Source organism: Larimichthys crocea, chromosome XXI, assembly GCF_000972845.2.
Source record: "Larimichthys crocea isolate SSNF chromosome XXI, L_crocea_2.0, whole genome shotgun sequence".
NCBI classification, from domain to species: domain Eukaryota; kingdom Metazoa; phylum Chordata; class Actinopteri; family Sciaenidae; genus Larimichthys; species Larimichthys crocea.
In genome coordinates, this window is record NC_040031.1 from 5,034,359 (window position 1) to 5,060,290 (window position 25,932).

Consider the following 25,932-nt stretch of genomic DNA (forward strand, 5'->3'; position numbering starts at 1 on the left):
GAAGGAGTAAGAGCAGAGTGAGAGTGGAATGAAGTGGGAGTCGGAAAGAAGTGCAAGTGTTCATGTTTGGTGAATGGCCCTTTAATTCCCTCTCCTGACAGAAGGCAATGGCAGCCTGGAGGAGGGTCAGGACACCAGTTGGCATGAATAGACACATTTTTGTCTCGTCTCCAACTTTCTCTGCTCCGTGCCTCCACTGACTGTAACATCTCATTTTTTCCCCCAAGCTGGAAGTCTCAACAGCCATTCTCTTGTCATTGGAAGGCGGGCAGGCAGCTCTCTGTCTCTTCACTCATAGATGAATAGAAAACATTGTGCCAAGAGCTTCAGAATCACCAAGCTGTTTTCGATTGCATATAAAACACAGAATTTGAGAACATGTTTGAAAATGACAGGCTGATTGGCTGTGGTCATTTCAGGCTGTGTGGGCCTCATTTTTTCCTGTGTTTCATCAGTGGATGCATTCATCCATTCAGGATAGATTGAAGCAGTAGCCTTTAATAAAGTCACTAGGCTTGAAAATATATGAATAAAATGACATCCACTGCCTTGGATGGATCAAATTGACTTATCCTGGTAATAGCCCAAGGATAATGTGTGCGTGTATGCGTGTGTGTGTGTGAGTGAGAGAGTGTGTGTCTGTGCGGAGAGGGAGAAAAGAGCAGAAACAGAGATGGATATAGTGGTAAGACAAAGGCAGGAAAGACAAGAATATCAGGCAAATAAAACAAACTTGACCTAAGGGGACAGAATTCAATGAAAACCTGAAGCTGGACACATGACTTTGAATCTTATTTGTATTGGTGAAAGTGACCCATCTCTGGCACAAGCATTATTAGGGATGCTGGGAAGGAGAAAAACAAAGCCATTAAAGGAGAGAGCAGAGGAAGAAGAGTGACAAACTTGATCCTAACAAAGTTAAAGGGTTATTCAACACAAAACATCAAAATTATGAGTCCAATTTCTCCAATTCTACAGCAATTTGATCGTGCTGAGCCACTGAGGACTCCCAAATCTAATGATACACCAGAGGAGGCATAAAGACTTGAACACAGGGAGTAATGACGACAAAGAAAGTTTTATATTTCAGTCAATTACATGAAAAAAAAAAGCACACATAAAAACTAATATCTTGACCCATCATACTGCTTTCCTCCATTTTCCTCTTTTTTCCATCTTCGCTTGGCAGATGAGTGTTGGACAGCGATGTTGATGGAGTGGTCGTGAACCACAATAATGACAGTCAGAAGCGATGGCTGTACAAGGAGACACATGTCTGTTCTCTGCTCTTCAAACGTCCAGCTTAAACTCCTGCTATGTGTGAATAAAGAGGACAGGAAGTGGCAGCTTGGCAGCTCCAACCAGGAGTGTCACTCTCAATTGCGTCCCCTGCCAGCTCCAGACACATCGTGTGGCCGAAGAGGTCACAGGTCTGACTCCTCTTTTTCTCTCCCTCTCTTTCTCTTTCTCCCTCTCTTGCCTTCTTTCTCCTCTTTCATCTTTTTTTTTAACAGGACATTTCATTTCAATGCCACCTACGCAATGCATAACAGTCAAGGAGGAGACAGAATGATGCACGGAAGACACGAGCCAGAGTGATGGCGGCACATTTTTTGAACGCTCTGATAAAACATGAGGCTTGTCTTGTCAGATTACCCTGACACCCTGTGTCAAAATCCCTGCCATGTCTCTATGAAGCAGAGAAGCAGATGTCCTGAGTTTGCCTTCCTCGTCTGGACAGAGCTGTCAAGATTTGGTCGTGAAGGACACTGAAGACAGTGCAGATGGAAAGAATGAGTTGTCCAGGGTTTAGCTTGTTTCTCTGTCAGGAGTTTTATGACGAGCTACTGTAAAGCTCTGTGTTTAAAATGGTGTTATAGTTTTTGTTCATCTTAACAAATCCCGATGCTGAGTACTCAGTCTTAAGAATATTCATTGTGTAGGAAACAAGTCTGCTAAACCAGCTTGTTTTGAGTAAGTTACTGACCTTAATATGTTAATCAGTCATATTTGTAATGACATTCAAATCCTGAAATATAATCTGTTCCTAAAAAGTTGAATAAATGACACTAAAAGACAGCGATGACAGTGTAGAGAACATTCACTCACTTAAGTATCATTTTAAGGTACTTGTACTTACTGTACTGTATTTTAATTTCATGTTACTTTATACATCAGAGGTTAATCTGTACTTTTGTTTTGACAAACTGAGGTACTTGTAACGTTTCAAATTGAGATTTTATGTGTCAACATATGATCTTTTGAAATATAATGCATTGTTACAGATTATATAACATTGCTGTACTTTTTACATTATGATGCTGCTTACAGGTAAACATTTCAATAATAAATATTATAACAAGTGTTATTGTGCCATTTTGTATAATGAATTCCTAATCTTTTGCTGATAGTACTTTTCTAATTTTACTTTTACTTAAAGTTGTAATCATGGTTGATTTGGTGACCCTAGTGGTTACTGGTAGTAACAACAAATACAGTTTAATGCAACCAAAAATGCTCCTTGAACAGCAAGTGTCAGAAATATAACAGTGATGCTACAGTTTTGTGTTAATATGTGTGACAGAAATTTGAATCCTATGGCGGACTCTGCCACTAACAATGTAAACTATATGAAGTGGTGATTACAGAATCTAAATTAATCGAAGAGCTAATTCTTAAAAACTGCAGTGTCACAAATAGGTTTTATTAAATTTTAAGGATTAGAACTTTAAGTGTATGTATAACTTTCCATAACTATAGTATTTTATACAGTGCAGTATTGCTGCTTTCACTTATATACAAGATCTCAATATTTCTTGCCCTACTACTTGGAGGACAATGGACTGTGGGCATGTATACACCCACACTGGAAAAAGTCATAGTACTGGATTTCTGTTTCAAATGTCAGTTCCTACACTAGCTGCTAATAAAACAAAGCTCCACAGTTACAGAATTATATGTATTAAATTCAGGAACCTAGATTAAAATGTACTTATAAATGTCATTTGTTCTGATAAGAAACGGTTCTTGATGATAATAAGCCTTTGCCAAATAGAAGGGAAGTCAAATGGATTTTGATTTCACTCCAAGTCATTCAGTAGCTTCCCACTAATGTAACTTGATCAGAGCACTCTCAAACCGGAGCTCTATGAAATGACAGTTGAGATTAATTTTGTCAGCCTTGTAATCGCGCCTTATTGATGTGTTTCCTGTGAAATGGCACATCAGAAAGAGCAGCTTCAGCCACGGGGCAACTGTGTTTCATTTAGTAGTCATGGATGGACATTTGATGTTGACCTCCTGATCGCACACCTTCATACTGTCAGGCAGGCAGGCACGGCAGACACGCTCACAGGTAATGCTCTATTATGCTGATTTATTGAAGGTTAATTTAATCACTCTTGTAATACCTGACCAGAGGGTGTTCTTACCCGTGAAAAACCCAAGTAGCGGGAAAAAAAGGGAGAAAAACATGACAACAAATCAAAAAGTGATTTCATGAAGGTGGCACCAGAGACAGGCCAATCCATCAGAACGGCGGCAGAGTGTGGACGTGTTGCCACGCGTGGTGCCAGGCGAGGTGCCAGGCGGTCCAAGGCACATCCTCCATGCCAGCGCCCTGAGGCTGTGTGTCCTCGTCACAAGGACAGAGAGGTCGTTAGGACCAACTGCACTAAATCACACACCTCCTCCCACCCACTGTCATGGCCGACAAAGCAGGTTGATGCAGAAATACTGGGTTTGGCAGAGCAGCTACTGGTCGAATCTACTGGTTTGTTCCAAGTAATCATCACATCCTCTTATTCCAATTGATACACTGATATATGATGTTGTTATGACACTTCCCCTGCTTTTGAGAGCGCCCCAATGTCAACAAGGCTTTACACAGAGTGAATGATTCCTCCTAAATGCATTTTAGAGTTTTGCACAAATACATTTTCAGAGCTAAGTAAACAATGCAGGCCATTATCTAGATGTATTGTTTATGCATTTTTTCGCTTCGTAGTTGGGATGAGCAAGTGAGCGAGAGAGCAGGAAAGAGAAAGACAGAAAGACAAAGAAGCAGAGAAAGAGGAGAGAGAGAGAGAGAGAGAGAGAGAGAGAGAGAGACAGCCTCCCTCTCCAAAAGACCTCAGCTCTGTGAACAGCACAGGCAGATTTTCCATTCCGTCAGCATTTTCCTTTTTACGTGCCGAACAGATAGCTAACGGTACCACTTAATGTGATGGGAGACAGGATCTAATGGATTGATACACAGGTTTTGACATGCTATTTGAGCATGTAGCTCGCTATAATTGGTCATGTCATTGTGCATTAAACTAACGATATATAGAGTAGTGCCCTGAGACGAGTGTCTTTAGCAAATCTGTCAGATATCACACCAAAATACCTCTGACAGCTATCTCAGGCAGCAGCGGCACACTGCAACACAGCAGCATGAAAACCTGCACCCAGTAGTGAAGGCACATTTGGAAATCTTAAACTCACCTCTCTGTCTCTTCCTCTTGGTGTCTCTGTCTCCATCTCTTTTCTTCTTGCTCTCTCACAAATCTTTGCACATCATTCTTAGCTTTAACTCTTTTGTGCCATTTAAAGAAATTATATTATCATTTATTTGTAATGTTGTAGAAAGTATAGGCAGTATTTCCTTTGCTGGCACACATGTAAACAGGCCAATGAGCTTCATAATGTCTGTCATAGATGCATGTGACTGCTCCCATGCATTATAGACAGAGGTCAGAGGTCCAAGGTGAAGCTAACTTGGCTCTATCCATGTCTCCTTCGCTGCTGTCAACAACGATCATGTCACCTTTTCTATGGAGGCTGCACGAATGGACATTTCTTACATTGTTTTCCATCTTGGCACGCAAGGATTTAGGGAGGCTCGCAGCTTGTTTGTAGCCAATGACCGGGTTGTTTATCAAATCATGATGCCAAGCAAAAGACACTTAGAGGAACATTTGATTTGTTGTACCTTTTTAAAAGCAGTTAACCTATTTTATCCTCTTCACCTGTTGATATTTTTAAGACTCCGTCTGATTAACGTGAAACATTAAAACAAACGAGAGAGCAGGCTTCTATAAATCTTACTGGAACCACAATTTATGTATTTTTCAGAGCCGCATTGCTTTGCCATGTGACACAGCTGCCTGCATCAGTTTGCACAACTGTACAAGCACACAGAGACAGGAGCAATATATATCAATGTGCTCTAAAGACATCCACCACTATTTTGGCAGCCATTTTGTTTTCCTAAATGCATAGCCTCTCCTCCCTCAGCTGTCTGTCTGTCGGCGCTGTCAGCCACTCTTGTGTGATTGGTCTGATGGGCTTGATGCTCATCACTCTGTCAAGCTAGGCTCGCCTTTCATTAGTCTGGGCCCCTCCATCCGCCACACTCACACAAATCACATTGACATCCAAACTCCTCAGATCCACAGAGCAATTTAACTGATATTCATTAGAGGGATGACAAGAGCTGATGGGAGATCTGTGGAGTGGAGGAGTGGGGGGACTCATTCTCCTCCTATCCTATCCCTGTCCTGTCCGCCTCCTTTCTTCCCCCTTCACTGCTGACTTTGTTTTAGGAGCATTGAGGCGCATCGGCGTCTATAACTACCCAGCCCTCAAGGATATTCAAGACAAAAGAACAATGGATAACACATCTAATCTCCTCTGTATTATCACAGAAAAATACAATTGAGAGGAGTTTTGTGTCTTTCATGCTAAATAATTGGCTACAGCAGATCCACAGCTTCTACATTGCTCTCCTCTTGCAGCCGCTATAATGCTCATCCAAGCAGAAGTCCAATCATTTAGCCCTCTCCCTCCAGCCCCTCATTAACCCCCAAAGTGTCAACTATCTCATTAACGCCCCCAACCATCCTCACCCTGAGTCCGTCACTAAGGCTAAAGCATTCATCAACACATACAGTGCTGGGAAAAAAAAATTATCATGTCTGAGAGATAATTTTATATATGCAATGTCTCCCAAGGTTTGGAAAAGTCACAAGATATTCAATAAGGCAGCAGCTCAGGCTTTTTCATTTGCATTATCAATGGCTACCGGTCTGAAACCCATCTTTCAATTATCATCCTTTGTTAAGGGCTTTATTCTGCTTGTCAGATGTGAGTCATCACTGGGTTCTCCCACAACGTTAGACCAATGTATCCTAAACGTTGGAGGGCCGGGAGCAAGTCTGAGGCGGTAATGAGTTTGTGTGAGAAGACGGGGTCAGGACACAGTGTGTGTGTGTTAATTAATCTGTTCCCGGGTGGGAGGAACTGAAGCGAGATGATGAGATTTAAGAGAGTAAATGGGTGTGCTGCACTCGGCCTGTCCTCTGTTGAGTGAGCGAGCAGAGTTAAAGGCTGGGCAAATGGCCGTCACCATAGTAACCAGATAACTTCCCCCGGCCCCAAGTCACTCAGTCAGTCAGTCATGACAAGCAAAGCTTGGGAACATCAAACAGAAAGTACATGGCGTCCCCAGGCATCTTCAAATAAGACAAAGGTATAGATGGTAGAAACGTGTGTGTGTGTGTGTGTGCTTTTATCATGCGTACTGAAAAACATGAAAAAAAAAACTTTCTCATTACATGGCACTGAGCCTGAATTGTGACTACTCTGATAGCATCAACACCTGCCAGTAATATTGTTAGATCCAAAAGCCTGCTTTGAGGGAATAGCACCTGTCTGTGCATTCTGCACCACTGTCAGCTTGTCTCAGCGCGCGTATATAGGATCCGCTTTATTTTTTCCAAGGGACAGTCTTGGAGTCCAGGTGTGTGCCAGATCTGCTGTCTGTGCCCAGGGCTCCTGATGGCATCCAAGCCCCCGTGGTAATCAGCCCACTCTGCCTGCTGTTGCAGCCCGCCTGCCTCCTCCTCCTCCAGTGGCTCGTTTCAGAAACATCTGGTGGTTTACATGCAGCACACACCACCTGCCAGACGCCTTGCAGGCAGTGGCACCGCTCGCACCTCTCGAGTCCGCCCCACAACAACACAGAAATCACCAGGAATATCTAGACAAATTGTGGTTCTGAAGACAAATGCAGATAAAAATGCTGAGGGTTTTTAAGTTCTGCTCAGTGTTTCTGCAGATGTAGCTCTGTGAGCAATCTGTCAGCTGATTTGTAAATGCTTAGTCATTACAATGTGGGACAACAATTGGGAGGGGTGTTTTTTTCCCTTTTTTCTAAGATGCATGATTTTCCAGTAAGCCAAGTGAAAAATTAGGTAACAGCTTGGAAATACAGTTTGGACAATGCTGTGACGTGTCAGTTATCTTTCTTCATTAACGATCTGCTTTGAAATGTCACTTGTTGAAATACTGCATTGTAAAATTAAATTCATACTCCTACACATTCATACACCTTGATCTACAAATTTCTCCATAAATATGAAACAAAACAAATGTTTTATGCAGCAGTTAATTCAATTTAATCATAGAAGCACAAGGCATTAACATATTTGTATTGTTTTTTTCTTTTTTTTTTATCAAATAACATTTATAAAACTATTGTGCAAAACAATGTCCTTTTAATCTTCTTCAAAGGCTCTGCACCAGTGGATAGTCATAGTCCTCTTAAATTAGGAAATATAACAAGTATGCATAATTTAAACAGCAAGTCGTAAGCTTATACACTATATATACATTTTTACACAGACCTGGATTTTAAGTGCCCCTTACTCAATGATAAAGAACAAGGCAGCTTTTACAATCAGCGAGAAAATCAATAGGCTGTACAGAGAAAACTATAAAAACAAGCAATGAACTTTTGCTGTTTGGCAGATTCTTTTTTAAGGAGCTTTCCCAGGCGTTTGGCTGTTTTAAGTATTAGAAAATGACCAGTTTGAAAGGGCATTTTAAAATCTGGACAGGACAGGACAGGACTGTACAAATGTAACAGTAAAACTTGTTGAACATGCAGTCTACCAGCAAATCAAAACCAAACTCACAAAAATACAAAATAAATACAATAAAGTTAATATATTTCAAGTCAAGTTATTAGCTGACCCTTCTAGTCAAGAGATTCACCATGATTATGAAATAACCTGTCGTCTGTTGTCTCACATTACCAAATGTGTACATAAGGTAGACAACAAAGCTGACAACAAATCTGGCTGAATATCTTTGACCTATAATATACTTTGATGTGAAATAAATGTCTTTTGAAATACAGAGAAATCAGAAATGTTTATAGGCCGAATAGATGTAAACACCTTGTGCTGACATTTTTAACAGTAGTTCATGCCATCTTTGTGCACACTTTTCTCAGCTTTTATTTTTGTGTTTTTAACAGCCATTCTACATGTGTTTTCCAATATGACTACTGCTGAGAGCAATTTAGTGTTTCTCTAGTTCGCATACATATAGCAGATGGTCCTCTGGAGACTTCCCATGGCTCTTGCTGAGGTGAAGCTTGATGGCGTGCTTAGTGGCAAATTTACGGACACAGAGCTGGCAGCGGTACACTGCCCCATTACTACTGCAGTCATCTTGTGATTGTGGGGAAAGGAAGGACTCCAGGGGCACTAGTTTCTCAGTGAGAGTGTGGGAGTCCCTGACAGTCTGTTTGGGGGACAGCTTGGCCAGGTCCCTGATTCTGAACCCTAGGTGGGCCTCCAGGTGGCATACATACGCTGCTGGGGTTCGGATCTGTGAAGCACAGTCACTACAGAAGAATATAGGTTGACCGGAGTCTAGGTTCTTGAGGAACTTGGTTCTACCAGTCCTCCTTAGCTGGTACTTGACGTTAGCCAGCCAGTGGCTGATGGTGGTCATGGAGAGGCCAGTGAAACGAGATACATGCATTCTTTCCTGTGGGCTGAGGTCATTGATGATGTACTTCCCTTCCGATGTCTGCCTCAAGCTCGAGGCAAACTGGGCCTGCAGAAGAAGGAGGTGCTGGGGATTCCAGTTAGAGTGACGACCTTTGCGTTTGTGGCCATGCAGGGCTGCTTCGTCATCATCATGAGTCGAGCCCACAATCTCAGTTTTATCTGCGACTCGGGAACGTGAAGGAGGCTTTGGGACATGGTGAGACTGTGTCAGGTTCCTCAGCATGTCTGAGATATCCGACAATGCGTTTTCATGTAGAGGGCTGCTGGATGTGTAGGGAGAAACCACCGTTAGCTTTGCAGGAGTAACAAGGGAGGAGGGGGAGATGGAGGAGGCTGTAGATGAAGGGGTTAGAGGGGCTGAACCAACTGAGCCTCCTCTATCGCTTTTCCCTTTTGTGAGGTCCATAGGCTGGTCATCATTGGGCTGGCAAAAGCTATTATCAACTACACTTTCCGGCTTTTTGGTCTGTGAGGGAGGAGCAGCCACAGCAGCCCTCTCAGCCATGCTCTGGCTAAGCCTGGAGAGCAGGCTCAGGGGATCTTGGTTTGGCAAGGCGGGCTTGGCTGCTTTCCCCAAATGAATGTTCATTACTGACTGAAGAGCACTTAGAGGGTTGACAAAGGGCTGCTCTGGAGGAGTATGGCCGGTGATAATGGCAGTACTGCATCTCAGCGTAGAGGCGAGTGGGGATTTGACTGCTGTCTCTCTCTTGGGTTCTGTTGCCGGGGATGCTCTGTCACTATGGCTTCCCTTATCGCTATTGGCTGGAGTGGATGCCCTCCATTCCCGAGGTGAGTCAGCCTCTCCTCCCTTATGTGATTCTCCAGCCTCACTATTACAGGGAGATGGATGGTTTTCCATCTTAGGAGACAACTGCTTCACCCTTTGCTCTACTTTTGCTACTTTCTCAGTCACTTTTTTCACTAAATCCTCCATTGCCTGGAAGTTGTTGCTGGGGAAGGGGGAGGACTGACTAAGAGGTGGGGAAATGAGGGGCTGGTTCTTGGCAAGGGAGGACATAGTGCCATCCCCTCCATTGAACAAGAACTTCATTGGGGAATTCTTTTCCATGCTGCCCTGTTGGAGCTTTAGAGCACCGGGGAACTGATAAGCTGCATGGATGCTAGGGTAGCCCCCCCAGCTTGGATTCCCGCTCTGTGCCTTGTTGATGGCTGATGTCACAGTGTTTTCCAGTGATTTGAGAATATCAAATCCCCCTTTAGGGCTCTCCTTCAGGTCCTCTTCAGTAAGATAGTTATACATTGAGATGTCATATTTTTCTTCCTTCTCAGCATCCTCCTCCTTCCCAACTGCAGCTGCAACTTGCTTCTCATTTCCAGCAGTCTCTTGCTTAGTGCACTCCTCCTCAACCTCCTCCTTTTTGATCTCTTTAAGAGGAGGGGAGGTAGCGGGGGGAGTCGTAGTAGTTTGAAGAGGTGGTGGAGAGAAGGTGGACGGTGCAAGTGGGACAGACTGAACCCTCTGCTCAGTAGGTGTGGTAACCCTCACTGGATTGGGGGAGGTGGCCTCGGGAAGTGTTTTGATTCTTTTTCCCACAGAGTTGGTCACCCTCAGGAAGTGTCCTGTCACCATCATGTGAGTTCTCAGCTCTTGCAGTGTATTATGTGAACTCCCACACTCCATACACTTAAGGATCTGGAATTTGTTGGATTCAAACTGCCAAGCATAGCTAGCACCATTCTGGTGGCCGTAGCGGTTATTGGGGGTGGTGTAGGGGCTGGAGGAAGATTTCTGTGAGGGTTCACTTGGGTCTGCCTGTGAATGCTTAGCTTTGGGGGTTCCTTCTCTAGAGCGTGGTGAGGGAGTAAGGTCCAACCCTACGAGTCCCCTTTTCTTAGAAGACATGATTTTGGCTGCCACAGGGGCCATGGGCTCCTTCAGAGGCACTTTCTGGTAGTGTTTGGTCTTGATCATGTGGACACTGAGGTCCTGGAGGGATTCAAAGGAGTGGCCACAATACATGCACTTCAGGACTTTCTGGGCATCCTCCTTCCCCTCCATCTCCAACAGGGACCGCTTACGTGGTTTAGACCAACGCTTTCCACCACTGCCTGCCCTGTCATGGTTGTCATCGCGGTAGTGGCCTGTATCATTCATGTGAACTGTTAGCTCCACCAGGGTATCATAAGCGGCACTACAGCCCTTACAGCGGAATTTACTGGCCCCAGTGAAGATTGAGCCAAAGAGCTTTGGGTTTTGCCTGTGGAGCTGGACTGTACTAAAGAGGCTGGGCTCAGACTGGGCAGGGTGACGGCCCTGGGGAGGATGCTGCTGTAGTGTCTTTGCCACTGCAGACTGGTGCCAGTCATAGCTACCGCTGCTGCAGCTGCTACTGCTACTAGTGCTGTTGCTGCGAGTTGGCTTCTCTGTAGAAGCAGAGGACTGCGCCTGTGGCGGTGTGGAATTAAAGTTCAGTGGTGACCACAAGGGGCTGCCCAGGAAGCTGGAGTAGATAGCCTTCATTTGTTCTAAGGTGTCCATGCCTATGGGAGGCGTTTTAGTGCCACCATTCAGAGAAGTTGTGACCAAGTTGCCCTCTGCCTTTCTGGAGGGGCTCTCGAAGTCTGAGAGACGGTCACTGGTCTCACTCACATGTGACTCACTGTCCATCTCTTGTCCCGAGAGCTCTGTGGCCCCAGCTGATTCCTGATCACATGCCTGCTCCTTGGCAGGCCCAGCGCTTTGCTCCACAAACTCATCTTTCATGGGAAGGTCATCCTGAGGGGCTGAGGGCAGGTCGTCTGCTTCCGCCTCCTCATCCTCCACACTGTGCTCTGTCAGCTCCTCGGGAGAATAGGCTGCAAGGAGAATGGAGACAAAGAGAGAAAGAAAGAGATGAGTTAAATTGCAGGGAGTGAACACGCTATGTTAGAATAACTGGAGAAAAAGTTTCCCTGCTATGTGTGCCCGAGGACTCCCAGGGATAAATGAGCCATCTGTGTGGGAGCCTTTAAAGCTGAGCTGAGAAATTACAGTCATCCCATTTCACCTCATCAACCGTTGAGGTGTTATTTTCCTCTAGGCGAGCCTGTATTTATATACTACCCCAGCCACACGGAACTTATGCCTCCCCTCTTTTCACTCCTTCTATTGGAGGAAAACAAAAAAGAAATATCTTGGCAAAAACATAATGCGCCATTTTATTTATCTCAGGGCGCAACAGCTTGAAATGAAAACTAAATCTGAAATTAATGAAGCCCAATCTCACTGTGGCATTCTCCTCTGGGGTAATAAATGAGTTGGATCAACCTCCATCTGTCAGTTAATATGTCTGACGCCTCTTCATCTGCCTCTTCTCTGATTACACACACATACACACTCACACACACACACACACACCACACACATGCGTAAAGACAAAGAGCATATCTTGAAGAATTTCGGGAAAAGGATGTCAGAATTTTGTTGAAGAAAGTCTGACACGTTGAATCCCACAGTGTCGTCTGGACTGGAGTGAGTTCATTACATTCCTAATATGTGGAAGATTGTCTATACTCTGGGTTCAAGCTATATTCATAAAAGCAAATCTCAGCAGTCTATACAGATGTTAAATGTCATGCAAACATTATACAAATACATTGTATAGGAAAAAAAAGAACAAAATAAAGGTAAGAAAATGAGACCACGGGAAGGGAAGTGTAAAGAGGATGAGGTGAACATGATGGCAATGCATAAGGGATCTGTCACTTTGCATATTGGCACCCACTGCTTACATGGAGAGCGATGATAAGTGTTTGTGTGTGTGTGTGTCTGTGTGTTTTGTGTGTACCTGAACTGCCCCATCACACACACAAATACATGCAAACTCCTGTGTCTCCTGTGGTGGTGAGCCTACCCAACCAACGCCAACTCACCCACCACTCACCCCCTTCTTCTTGCAGTGTCACCATGACCCCCCTCCCCCTCCCCTCCCTCATTTCCTGTCCACCTCACTAACAAAACCGCTCAACTTAAGGAAAAAATCTCTGAAAATAGCAGATGGCATGTAGACAGGTCCAAGGCCATTTGGACAATATTGTAAACTAAGACAAATGCCGCAGGAAGAAGCTGTAGGTATAGTTATAGTTTGGACACACGCACAGTCGAGCTGGTGCATGTGGACACAAACAGGCACACACATAGACATACACTGTGACTAAATCCTTCATTCCCCCACCGCCCCACGCACACACGTCCAGTCTAAACAAAAATGTCATAGCTGAAATAACTCTCATTTCCAGTGCTAACAGCCAATCTCTAGGCAGCCATGCGGCTGGCGCTGGTCTGATTTGGGCCCTGGGGGCAGAGTCAGCAGGCAGCCCCACTGAGAGGCCAGCCTAATGGAGACCTGGCAGGTGCGGCCCACTCTCCGTCCTCCCGGAGATTTGGTTTGTCACTGGGTATCCATTACCTGCCATTCTCCGCTGATAGGCCCCGACAGCCCTGATCAAAAGATGTCGTCGGGCCCCAGTCCGCTTGGCAGTCAGTGGCATGTCGTTTGTAAAAAGGGCCAAGCAGGGTGTAAATAAAATGACATGATCACTTCCCCGGCCCCTCATGTTCTGGACACAATTATGATAATGTGGACGTGGAGGGGAGGGAGAGGTATGGGAGGATGGAGAAGGGGGCGAGGAGGTAAATCGCTCACGCTGCTACCAGCGCACAAGCCTACACCCTCTTTCCTTTTTGCTTTACTTTCTCTTCCGCTTCTCCTCTGGAAGGTATTCGTGTCAGATTCTCATTTGAAAGAGGAAATCCAGCCAGGATGAGGCAGTTAATGTGTTTGTGTCCTGACTAGCTGGTCACAGATGTCAGCTTGCATCAGGCGAGCCTGGCACAGCCCTTGACCAAGTTGTCAGGTCACCTTTCTCTTCCTCATCAAGAAAATATTCCACATATTTCTTCACATTGTCAAGCTATTTCATCAAACTATTGCTATATCCAATTTCATGCCATGTTATCACATTCGTAAGCCTCCCCAGGCCTCTCTCTGTGCCTTAACGTGGTAGTAAATGTTTTACATTTCATACTAATAGAGCTGCGGCCCTATAGGTTATTGTTCATTTGTCATTAAGCCTAGATAGCAAAGAGAGAGGGAAAGAAGTCCAAAAGGACCAGCTATAAAACCCACAGAGTCTAGCCATGCTCCCAAGCAATTTAAAATGCAAAACAAAAACCATTATGTCTGAGCACTATCTGTTAATTTAATCCCCAATGACTGATAATCCATCACACAGGGCGACAACCACATCCAATTATTCTCCCTGGCTTGACTGACAACAGAGGTGATTTATCAAGCTAATAAAAGGTGATGGGAGTATAGAGGCTCCCTTAGAATAAAAAAAGAAGAGGATTATGAATACAACAATACTCTTGGATGCCGTCTTAACTAATATCTGAGCATATGGTCTAGGGCCAATGTATGAGTTTTCCTAGTGTGTGTGTATAAGTGAGAGGAAAAGAGTTAGAGAGAGAGTGTGTGTGTGTGTGTGTTGTTGCAATGATAAAGTGAGCTGATGCCATGTGGGGGAAAGACAAGAATCATTAGGTTCCATGAATGATTCCTTTCTATTGGGGAGGGGGGGGTAGAACGGTAGGAGGTGCGCTTTCACACAATCAACATCTCAGTCACGGCTCACACAGAAATAGCAATAACACGTTCACACAAACACATAAGCTGCAGAAAATTTAAGTCTCACATGCAGAAAGACACATTTCACCTTTAAGACACACAACCCCCCCCTCCGCCCACCCCACGCAATTATAAATAAAGCTATTCAGTCAATTATGACACCAGCTCCCCCCACCCACCCCCCATTTCTCTCTCAAACGCACAAACACACTTGTACATGTACGTAGATGCAAGCGATGAGGAAAGACAGTGACATCTTGGCATGCAGGAGGCATTCCTGTGGAGTATCATTTTCATAAACATAAGGGCCGCAGACGAGGAGGGAGAGATCATCTGATAGAAATACTGCAGTGCTGCTCTGACGATCAGGAACAACAGACAGGGCAGGGACAGGGGGTGATTAAGCAGGAAGGTGCTGTGGCTGCCTCTAAAGCAGAGCCTCTCAGTGTCTCTCTCTGTCTCCTTCCCTCTGTCCCATGGGTTATTTCTCCTCAAGTGCTGCTGAAAGCACTGTCTGTTTTTGATGCCGCATTTTAAATAGGCCTTGTATGCAAGAGTGATAATATGAAGACCTAAAAAAAAAAAATCAATCATGTGTTTTTCGAGGAGAAATCTTTGCACTCCTTTCTTTGCAAGATTATAACAGCCCTCTATTTAATCCTTTCCTAAATGTGAATTTGTCAAAGCACAATGCAATACTCCCTCATCCAGCTATTACTAACTCTGTCCCTTTTCTTAAATCTATCCTTTGATGACCAATGTGCATATTCCTGGACTGGCCTCCACAGCTGGAAAAACAGTCTGGAGCCAGATCACACCCAACAGCAGTGGGATAAACAGGATGTGTCATTAAAAAAATCTACCTATGTCTGACCCTCATACTCAAATGACCGGTTGGTCTCTGAAAAATAAAAAGAGACAACCTTGCCACAGGCTTCATGATATTAAAAAAGGTGAGTCCTTTGTACGGTCATCATGAGGACAATATTTCAAAAAGGTGCTACATAGGTGGAGGACGTCCGTGTATTGTTTATTTTTCTGAATATAAAAGAAATTCACATGATGCTACTGTTATCTCTCAAAAACTGTGCTTACTTAATAAACCAATGTAATGCATAATGTAAATTCAATGTGTATTACACAGATAGAATTGAGTAATACTTAATTAACATCCTACAAGGACTTAGAAAACCAAACAGCAACTGATACTATTGCAAAGTTACTGTTTGTACAGATGTCATAGCTTGATTACTTCTTTATTTATAACTTAATCACTGTATGCATAGAAAACTGTACTGTGCACAAAGACACAACTGGTATTTAGGGAGGGGAGAGGAAATTGTCTACATGGGTGGTCCCTTATAGCTATACTGCAAAGATTACAAAACATTTTTATGGCGTTGCTCAAAGACAACAAAACAATCAAGCAACAGGAAAAAAGAGAGCACAGAGACTGCAGTCTATTGTTACTGGTTTAATCAATTCTACATGGATGCATGATTATGTAATTTTGCCCTGTGCACACTGAAAAAATAAGATATAAATTAAATTTATCATTATTATTATACTGCTGAAGAACAGATAAAAGGAAGTACGGCGTAGTTGCCAAGACTTGATTGGGATATTTGAAGTCAGTGATTGTACAGGACGGCTCAGTGAGGAGAGAGTTAAACTGTCTCACAACATAACGGGCGCTTCTTGACATGTGTACAGTATTTGAACTGGACCTTGACGCCCTTAAACCAACACGGCCCCTCAGCAGGGGGCTTTTACTGACAGGAAACAGCTCCAGAACACTACAGGACAGGAAGTCACCTCAGTCTCAATCACAAAAACCACAAACCACCGACTTCCACTCTCTCTCTCAAGTTTCCCAGCAGCCTTAAACTCTTTAAATAGATTAGAATAATTCAGTCCAAAACAGCCCCATTCTGTCAAAATAGCAGCAGATCAGTAACATACCTAAAATGCCTCTCTGTTGTACACATTTGTCAAAGTAACACACTCAATCAAACTTAGTTCTTCCCCTCCTTTTCCTTTGATCCTTACAGGCTGGCTGAATGTCCCATGAGAAAAAAACAAAACAGGTGATGTGTGGCCATTTGAAAAATTAACAAGTCCTGACACAATTTGCTTCTTCGGATATGACCAGAGACGACTATCTTGTGCTTATTTTGTAACACATAATTCAGGCTTCCACATTCCTCTTCTACAGGCGATCATGTTACCAGCGATCATGGATGTCTTTGTCAGTTTTTATTTGTGTGTGTTCTCTACCCCCTGATGGCATTGTGAATACATTGTGTCCGCCGATTGTAGTGCAGGATGTGTGATATGGGAGATGGGAAAAACAGAGAGATCATTCTGGCCCCAGGCAAAGCTTAGGGCTGAGCCTTGTCAATGTACATCGTAAGAGGAGAGAGAGCGAGAGAAAGACACACACACAGAAAGTAAGGCTGAGAGAGAGAGACAGAGAAAAAGAAAAAGGAAAGAGACAGACACTGAATACATTCAAGCCTGGGCTGACTGTTTTATGAGCTGCATGAACAGACCTTTAAGACATGAAAATTCATCTAGTTTATCTAACATGGGACGGGCCTCAAAACGCATAAAGTCCTCTCGTTACTAACTCCGACACAGAGGAGAATGAGCTGGACAAGCTCATAGTTCCAGACCTAGTTTGAAACCTGATGCAGCCACAATACGCGATAAACAAAATGGAAACAAACAGAAATCCAACAAAAACAGCTTCCACAGGTGCAGAAACCAAGGGCAGCAATAAACACCGAAATGCCGCGGGAAGGCAGTTTTCCAGTCTGAGCCAGTTTTGTCCGATGATATCAGTCAAACTTCCTTAAACTATCCCACATCTCTGCCTCCTTCTTCTCATCACTCTGTCTCGAAAAACTTGGGCAGTTCTCAAAAACAAGGTTCCGTGAAGCAGAACTGCTGTTTATTTCCCCATTCCTTCAACTGTTTAGGCCTTGTACAGAAATGTTGTTAAAAGGTCATTGAGGGTTATGTGAATGGGGCTTTGCAGTGAAGACAGGGTTGAATCTAATGCTGTGACTAAGCTAAGAATACTCTAGGTTCGATACTAAGTTTTTCTGTACTTCATAATTTCACATCTTCTGCAACATTTTACTCTTTGTATTGTTTGTAGAGACTCAAGGATGAATTATTCAAAACATAATTTTAACACGAACGTAATGTACCCAAAGTGCCTGTTACGGTATGATAATGGTAAGTACAGTCGGTCAAAGTGTCAAAGTAAGTTGACAATCAGTTCAGTTACTGGAAGGTTCAGGTTTCTTTTCACCTGTTCATAAACTGGATATAACTGAAACTTTCTTTGTCCCATGAACTTCCTTGTCCCTGTTGCATTATGTCTGTGACGTGGCAAGGTGCACGGGTGTCTGATTTTTGATGTTATTGTGTCATTGCCTCTCAAACAATGCGTTATGTAAAATGTTATTGCTACAAATAGGAATGATGATAGGAGCCATGACTTTCTAGCCTGCATTTCTGTAGTAGGTCTGAAATTAAGGCTGGGGTTTAAGAGTTACTGTAGTTCCACAACTCAGGACAGGTCAAGCATATTGTAAGAACTGACAGTGTCAGGAGCTCAAACTGGGGCTGCATTTGAAAATAAGGCATGGGTTCAGGTCTGAGACTGGCATTAGGTTTGTGGCTTGCAGCTGGGACTAAAACTAGGACTGTGTTTAAAGTTAAATCTTTGTGTAGTGGTGGGCGGGCAGTAAAGGGAATAAAGTCGGGTCTTGGGAGTGGGACGACCAAACCCCTTCTCACAACGCACAGCTGCTGCCATGATCGCCTAGCAACGAGGAGGTGATGGACGCAGCCTGAAGATGGATGGCCACCATAAATCACTGTAGTGAGTAGGAGGAGGAGGAGGAGGTAAGAGACAGAGAGAGGGAACAAGAAGAGGACAAAAAGCAAAACAACTGTTTTTTTTAGTTTTGTAGCAGCAGCAGAACTGGCCTTGCCCTGACCCCTCACTGTACTCTCTTATTCATGATTGTTGGGGAATGATGCTGGGCTGGAGACTCTTCTGGGCAAAGCTAAATGGAAACTTCTTGGTAATCATTGCAGTCAGTTAGATTGGATCAAATGGATCATTTCATAATGTATAATTTCAATAAGCTCCATTAAGGCGTCTATGTGCCCCTTCAGTGTCTAGAGTTTTTTCATGATTCCACTAACTTTTTTAAAGATGATAATAATGATAGACTATACCTTTCATAAAACAACCCTCCAGGCAAGGCAATCTGGGTAGTGTAGTTGCGGGATAAACATCCCTGGGCTATCTGATTATGGCCTACTGCTGCGGCACTGGTGTCTAGTAACACTCAGAGAGAGCGCTCAGCCATCCATCACACAGTGAGTGTCTGTCTAAGGCTTTCCACCCTGCTTCTTCTCGTCCTGGCTCTCCAGTTACAGCCATACACGGCCGGCCTAAATAATATTCTTCATGATAAATGGCACTATAAGCCTGGTATCCATCATTAATCTGATTTTTAAAGAAGCATCCATCTTGGAGAGAGCCTGTTAGGGCCACGGGAGAGCAGAGCAGCTCGGGTTCATTTAAAGGCCAGGCTGCTGCATGAGTGATACCTGTCAGCCCTGCTCATCAGGGAGCAGCACACACACACACGCTCATACGGCATTAAACATTGACGCCATATGGCCACATGTACGCACATGTACGTGTGTACACACACGCACACACACAGACACACACACTTCTATAGCACTCCTACATGTGTTTGTTGTGCATGTGTTATGAGTACATAAAACCCAACACACTTGTCGGACGTGTATACTCACTAAGTATATTTTCTCCCCTTCATTCAGACATCTCGAGACATGTCATGGAAGAACATACTGTCATTCATCAAAACACAACTCAGTGTAACTCAATCCTCCCTGTCATCTCGAAAAAATCTCCCCTCCCGAACGCTTCTCCTCCAGGGTTTCAGGAAAACTCACTCTTCCCTGGAAAAACTCTCACAGACACACACACACACATACACAAACGACAGTCTATCCATTCCTCTGTCTCTCTCCACTGAGTCTGCACCTCATTCTCCATTCCTCTCCTTCTCTTTGTTTCTCTCAGTCAACTCTCAGTCTTGTTTTCCCCTCTTTCACTCTCTCTTTCTCTTCCTCTCTGCCCCCTATCCACCTCCCTTCTCTGTGTGTCTGGTAAAGCCTGTTTGATAAATGACACACGTCACCGTGTCAGAAGCGAAGGGTGGGTCAGTGATAAATGACTCTGTTGAAAAGGAAATCGGCTCTCTGGCATGGCCGGGCTATTCTCCTCCTGGATTGGGTTTCAGGACCCCTGAAGACCGGTGCAGCTCAGTTTCCCCGAAAAAGAGAACACATCCAACCAAGCTCTGACGCTCGCTACTTGTGGGAGGGGTGGGAGACAGATAGAGAGGGAGAAAGAGAGAGAAGGAAGGTGGGGTGGGAGGTGGGGTTGGAGGGATCCAGCCTGTCCCAATTGTCGCCACAGTGCAGCTGCATCTATCACAACAGCGGTGGGACTATTTTTACAAAGCCTCCGACTCAGTGCCCAGACAGCAGTCCCGGCTGAAAACCTCGGCTGAAAGCACATTGAAAGCTGAAAGGGAAACGGTTTTCTATTTGTGACACTACTACAGCACTTACACTCCTCTTTCTCTCCCGGAGCCCAACCCTATGGCTTGACATCTGCCAAGTGTGTGTTAAAAAGGAGAGAAGGCCCATTTCACCGCCCCCACTCTTCTTCTCCTCATCGTCCCCACCACCACCAGCACCTCCTCCTCCTCCTCCTCTTCCTCCCCCTCTGCCCTCTTTCTCTCCTCTCTTACACTCTCTCTCTTTCACTCACTTGCTGGCAGGGTGGCACTGTTATCATTACACAGGCAGGATTTATGGAGTCAGGGCCTATGGCAAAAACAAAAAGGCATCTGTCAATACCTGTGGGAAACACTCTGTCAAGCCTTCCTCCGCCTTCTTCCACCGGTGCTCACAGCTTCATTAGGTATGCACTTATCAGACACATAGATCACAGACGTGACTCAACCTCACCGGAATCCAGCCACAGGACTTTCATTAGCAGCAGGGCCTGCAAGGCCAAAACATTTGCCACGCTCACACCTGCAAACAACGCTGGCGGAGGCGTATTGTTAAAGCTCGCAAACATTGTCAGTCCGTATGTCGGTCGAACAATTAAGTCCCAACTTGTGCTCCCCCACTGCTTCCGTAAGGGCATGCTTTTCACACATTCACAACAGGAAGTCAGACAGATATAAAAACAGCTTACTTCATTTCACTTGCTGCTTTTACAACTGAGTCACAACATGTGCGCATGTGTCTGCAACGTGTGCTCCAAACGCTTGTATCTTTATTAGCAATAACACGGCATGTTTGTGTACCAAGTGTTGTGTTTCTAATTTGGAATGTTCGACATACGTGATGTGCAAATGACACAGAGAAGGGGCAGAGAAGAAGAAACTGAGCAACGCAGAAGGCTTACACAGTTCAGAGAGTTATGGCCAGACCCCAGCAGGTGGTCTACAGTTGCAATTCCTTTCATCACTATCACAAGCGAAAACCGCACACACGCACACACACACACGCACACAGATTCAAACCCAACAAATCGGAAAGTGCATGCTCACTGATTTGAGCACACACACACACACATACACACACACACACACACACTTACAGACAGACATGAGTGATGGCTGCCAGTCTGGCAGCTATAAACCTGACCCTGCAGAAAGAGGAGACTGTTGCTGCAGAGCCCGGTCCAAATCAGACTAACCCCCCGCCACCTAACCTTCTCCTTCTGTGCTGCTTTTATACACACACATACACACACACACACACACACACACACACACACACACACACACACACACACATGACCAAAGCACAGGTTATGACAGAGAACTGCGCACTGACACATGTAACACACTGGATACTGTAAACACACTGACAGCATTCTGCAGACATACTGTACAGGTTACACATTCCAGTCAAATAGCCGTGTCTTTGCCCACGCGTTGTAAAGCCGATGTTGACTTCCTGTTAAGTCGGCGGAGTATTTCAACTTTCTGCAGCCATTTCAAGCTTGGGACGAAGCTAATAGCCAGCCACGAAGGACCGAGGCCTGTATTTCCACAGCTGGGAGAGTCTCTTTCTCATGTTTGCTCGGCTGTTTACGTGACCAGCTGCCCTCGGTTGTTAAGAGCACTCAGACCTGACCCAGGTAGGCAGGCCCATTTGTCACCTGCAGCGGAAAATTGAGTTACAGCACAACCAAAGGCGAGCGGCTCTGTGTAATATCAAGTTGATTACATCAAAGTGGTGGCAAACCTCATTGGGCTGGGCACCCCGAGCTTGTCATCTCCAATCACAGGGCCTGTCAGGACTCCATCAGCCTCACGGCTAATTGGACCAACGCTAATGAAGCAGGCAAAACAAGTTTTCTACTGTGGAGAGAGAAACCCTCTCAGACAGAGGAAGGGAAGAAGGAGAGGGAGAAGCTGAGAGAGTGTGTGGTGGAGAGACAATGAGAGAGTAAAGCGGTGTGTGTGTGTGTGTGTGTATGTGGAGCGGGGGGTGTGGGGGATTTTTCATGCAAGTCTCAAGGTTGCAGTGGGCTGACTCTCCCCCTAAGTCCCTAATCAAGGCCCATCATCTGTCATCCTTTTCTTTGCTCTCTCTATCACCATGCTCTGTGCTGCAATCAATTCATCATCACCCTTTGTGTGCCACTGAACAGTTGACAACTTTATAACTTGCAGCTGCACGGGCTGACTGACAGGGGTGGAAGGGGAGCATGAAAAAATGAAGAAATGAATAGATGAATGAATGAACAAAGAAGCGTGGTTTTCAGGGAGAAAAAGTTGTTTTCTAAAAACACAAAACGATCTATATTACAGCCTTTATTCCCTTTCGTCAACAGAGAAACAGCAGTGTAGCAGGGAGGAGAGAGTAGAGAGGAGAGGAGGAGATGAGGAGGAGAAAAAAAAAAAAAAAACATCCTTCTCACTGATCTGAAATCAGAAAGCTTTCAGTCATTCTTTATGTGCTCCCCGCGGCCACTCTGAGCCAGTGAGCATGTACATTAGGCTGGGGCATTTTGATGAAATAAAAGCCCAGGCCAGCTTATGGCTAAACAGAATGGGAGCACTCACTCAGCCTGTCTCTGATTGACCATTAAAGCCATTGATGAATGGGCCTGTCAGGGGAGAGACAATTAAATCAAACATGAAACAAAGCCGTTGTGACGGCCCGGTCTGACAGAGCAAACCCATTCCTCCCCTCCATTACATAGCACACGGCTCCTTTTACAACCTCTAACCCACTCCTCCCGCCTCCTCTCCCCACTGTGTGTGTGTGTGTGTGTGTGTGTGTGTGTGTGTGTGTGTTCAAAGTGAACAAGTGAGCATGTGCACATGGGAGTGTGATGTTCTCTGCTGGAAGTGTGTGTGCGTGTGTGTGTCTGTGTGCGTGTGTGTGTGTGATGTCTCACAGTGAAACCACTTTGTCCCCCCTTCTTTCACTTTTTCGTGAGTCAGTTGACCATCAGAGAGAAAGAGGGAGACAGAGAGTGTGTGTGAGGGAGAGAGAGAGAGAGAGAGAGAGAGAGAGAGAGAGAGAGAGAGAGAGGGTAAAAAGTACACAGGGCCTTTCAAAGTGGTTTAAACGTGACGTCAGGGGCCTGCAGCACATGGTGGGAAGTGATTTTCTGATGCAAATCGGGAAGGATCAGATCAAAGCCCGCATGACAGCCAATCAATCAACCGTCAAATCAGACATGGCAACTGTCGATTATGGCTTCTTCCAGCCCACGAAACCCCATTGTCTGATCTCAAATTGTTTATCTTATCCCAAGAACAAGAAAAAGCCTCTCAGAGGTAGGGCTTTTCCCCCCTCTGCTTGTGCAAAGAAGTTATGCGCTCGGATCAAATGCGCACAAAGTCCTAATGTCCCCCCTCTTTTATGGCACGCCTCGGGTACACACTATCAAGAAAACACAGCCTGTTTCCTGCGCGTTTTTGGGTTTTTTTTACTCTTAAAGATTTTGGATGATCGGTGAAGTATCAGGGATTCGCGTTGGGAACAATAGGAAGCGAAAGTTTACAGCCAGTCAACTCATCCGATGGGACTACAGTACGCTGCACAGCGTGGAGAGAGCGAAACCGCAGTATCTCAGATTGTTGTACACAAACTGTACATCGGTTTGTATTATAAAGGGAACAGTTTCTATGAGGTCTCACAAGAGTAGCCAAGAGTGACAAAGCGCATCGTTAGACAGAAAAAACAGACACAAAGTGGAAACGGAAATGCAGTGACTGTAAAAGTGAGCTTTACAAAACAAAAGGTAACATCCACAGTTTTATGAGAGTAAACCTGATTTTTACGCACATTATAGTTGGATACACGTACCTGCTGCGCGCTTGGGCGCTTCTTGTTTCCTCCGCGGCATTTTTTATTTGTGGGGATTTCCGTGAAACTCTTCTCTTTTTTTTTATATATATTTAATATAGCCCCTCGCCGTATCCGGGAAGATCCACCTCTACTCAAATATGATTCACGCCTTCGTGTAGTAGACTGCACAACATCGGGGAGTCCGATGGAAAGAAAAACTAAAAATCATCGTTACGGAATAAGCAGCCTGCGAGGAGAGGGGGGGGAGGAAAAAGTCAGCGGAAAAAATAAATAAATGATATTGATAAGATGTTTTTTTTTTTCTCGGTGTGATCGCGTTAAGAATGTCAGCGGTGATAAAGCCAAGCGTCCACCTCGGCTGCCTGGTCTGGCAACAGGCAAAGTTGAGGGATAAGAGAGATGATCGCGTCACTCACAGCAGGAGAATGGGCAAACCCACCGCTCCGTTAACTCTTTACTTCTCAGAGAGGGGCGGACACCACGCAAGAGTGTCCTCCTACCTTCCGCTTTTCATCTGAATCCCAGCTCATGAGCTATATTAGCTGATTATTACACACAGAAGACTAATAATTACACAGCTGCAAAAACCACACAAACAATCTCAATAATATTACAATAATGTCACCAGATACGTGTCTCACATGGACTCATCATCGACTGAATTGGACCCCTTAATCACATTTTAGTTTTAATCTGTCATGATGATATTTCCACAGAAATGTATGACCGACTGATGCTGTATTTATTTCCAGTTATGAAAGTTGTTTTTTAAGTGATTATGATTGCCATTCTAGTGTCAAAACACATTTGTTACAGGCTTTGTCTTAATATGCAAAACACACACACACAGCCAATAATAATATTATGATGATTATATCTCAGATTCTCAAAGCTGTTGTTCTGGTTAGTGATATTAATTAGATTTGACTTATACAATAGCAACACAGGGCAGTATTTAATACAAATATCTGCATAGTATGATGTTACAAATGTAGAAAAACTAGCTTATATTTGATTATTTAGATCATAACTTTAATGTCGTTGCACACAGTATCAGTGCAGTTTAACTAGTCAGACAGTAAAAAACAGTAGCATATAGATATACAGTATATACGGTAGTATTAATAGGAAGGGATGTGTTTTTTTTTTAGATGTACAAGATAAAAAAACATGACATATAAAATGTGCAAAATGAAGATATTATCTTTGTGGATAGAAACTAATCAAGTAAAATAACTCTGTTTATGTGATATAGATGATGAACAGCAAGCTGGTTTTTAATATGTGCAGTGTAAAAAAAAAAAAAGTACAGTTGAAAATGGAGTTAGATAAAATTGGTTAAATATACTGTAGATAACAGGAAGTGCTAATGCAGAGGTAATGAGGCCTGGTGAAATAGCCTTTATATACACCGCTTAAGTTGTTTTTGTAATTGTGTTTATTGGGGGAAAAAACATGCACACATGCTGTGTATATCTTATAACTGGTGCAAAAAATTTGTTAGGAACTATCTCACCACTGCCCCAAAATACAAACATGCCCGAGGCCTTTTCCTCGCTAATTTAATGCGAGCAGTTAAATGTTAGCTTTCATCACAGTAAAAGCATCACTTCTCCTATACATCCACATTAGGTAGAGATCAAAGCCAGTTCAAGGAAGGAGTGTTAAGTCTTAGTGCCAAGGTAATGAGTTTTTTTTTTCTTTCCCTTTTTTTTTTCACCACTTGTTTTTCGCTTTTTTCTCAAGCCAGCAGCATCTCTGCAGAGTGGGATGGATCCGGGTCTCCCCCTGTGCCTCTGATGTGTGCTGACCCCTGCCAGCAAAAATACAAACACCAAAAACATGCTGTGTGTGGGTGTTCAAACGCGGCACACATATTACACACACACACACACACACATACACGTACTGAGTGCTCTCACTGCCTCAGATACAAATCTCAAACATTATGTGCACGCAATTGGCAACACACACACCAT

At 44.2% G+C, this 25,932-nt stretch overlaps 1 protein-coding gene across 2 annotated transcripts; it reads right to left on the reverse strand.

Moving 5' to 3' along the window:
• Positions 1-7,418: 7,418 nt before the first annotated feature.
• On the reverse strand, positions 7,419-24,374 carry tshz3a (teashirt zinc finger homeobox 3a). 2 transcript variants are annotated; one of them, XM_010736889.3, is made up of 2 exons: positions 23,951-24,374; positions 7,419-11,666 (listed from the first exon to the last, which is right to left on the reverse strand). In XM_010736889.3, the coding sequence occupies exons 1-2, from the start codon at positions 23,988-23,990 to the stop codon at positions 8,350-8,352; spliced, it is 3,357 nt and encodes a 1,118-aa protein (XP_010735191.2). In that variant the 5' UTR covers positions 23,991-24,374; the 3' UTR covers positions 7,419-8,349. The 2 variants fall into 2 exon arrangements, with proteins under 2 accessions (XP_010735191.2, XP_027128749.1); XM_027272948.1 differs by lacking the exon at positions 23,951-24,374 and adding an exon at positions 20,174-20,302.
• Between the last annotated feature and the right edge of the window lie 1,558 nt (positions 24,375-25,932).

What these genes read in the sequence shown, in the direction of transcription:
- tshz3a (XM_010736889.3), bottom strand. Translation starts at nt 23,990, where the DNA reads ATGCCGCGGAGGAAACAAGAAGCGCCCAAGCGCGCAGCAG. An exon ending in AGCGCCCAAGCGCGCAGCAG is followed by an intron (nt 11,667 to 23,950) that starts GTACGTGTATCC and finishes TTCTCCTTGCAG; the next exon opens with CCTATTCTCCCGAGGAGCTG.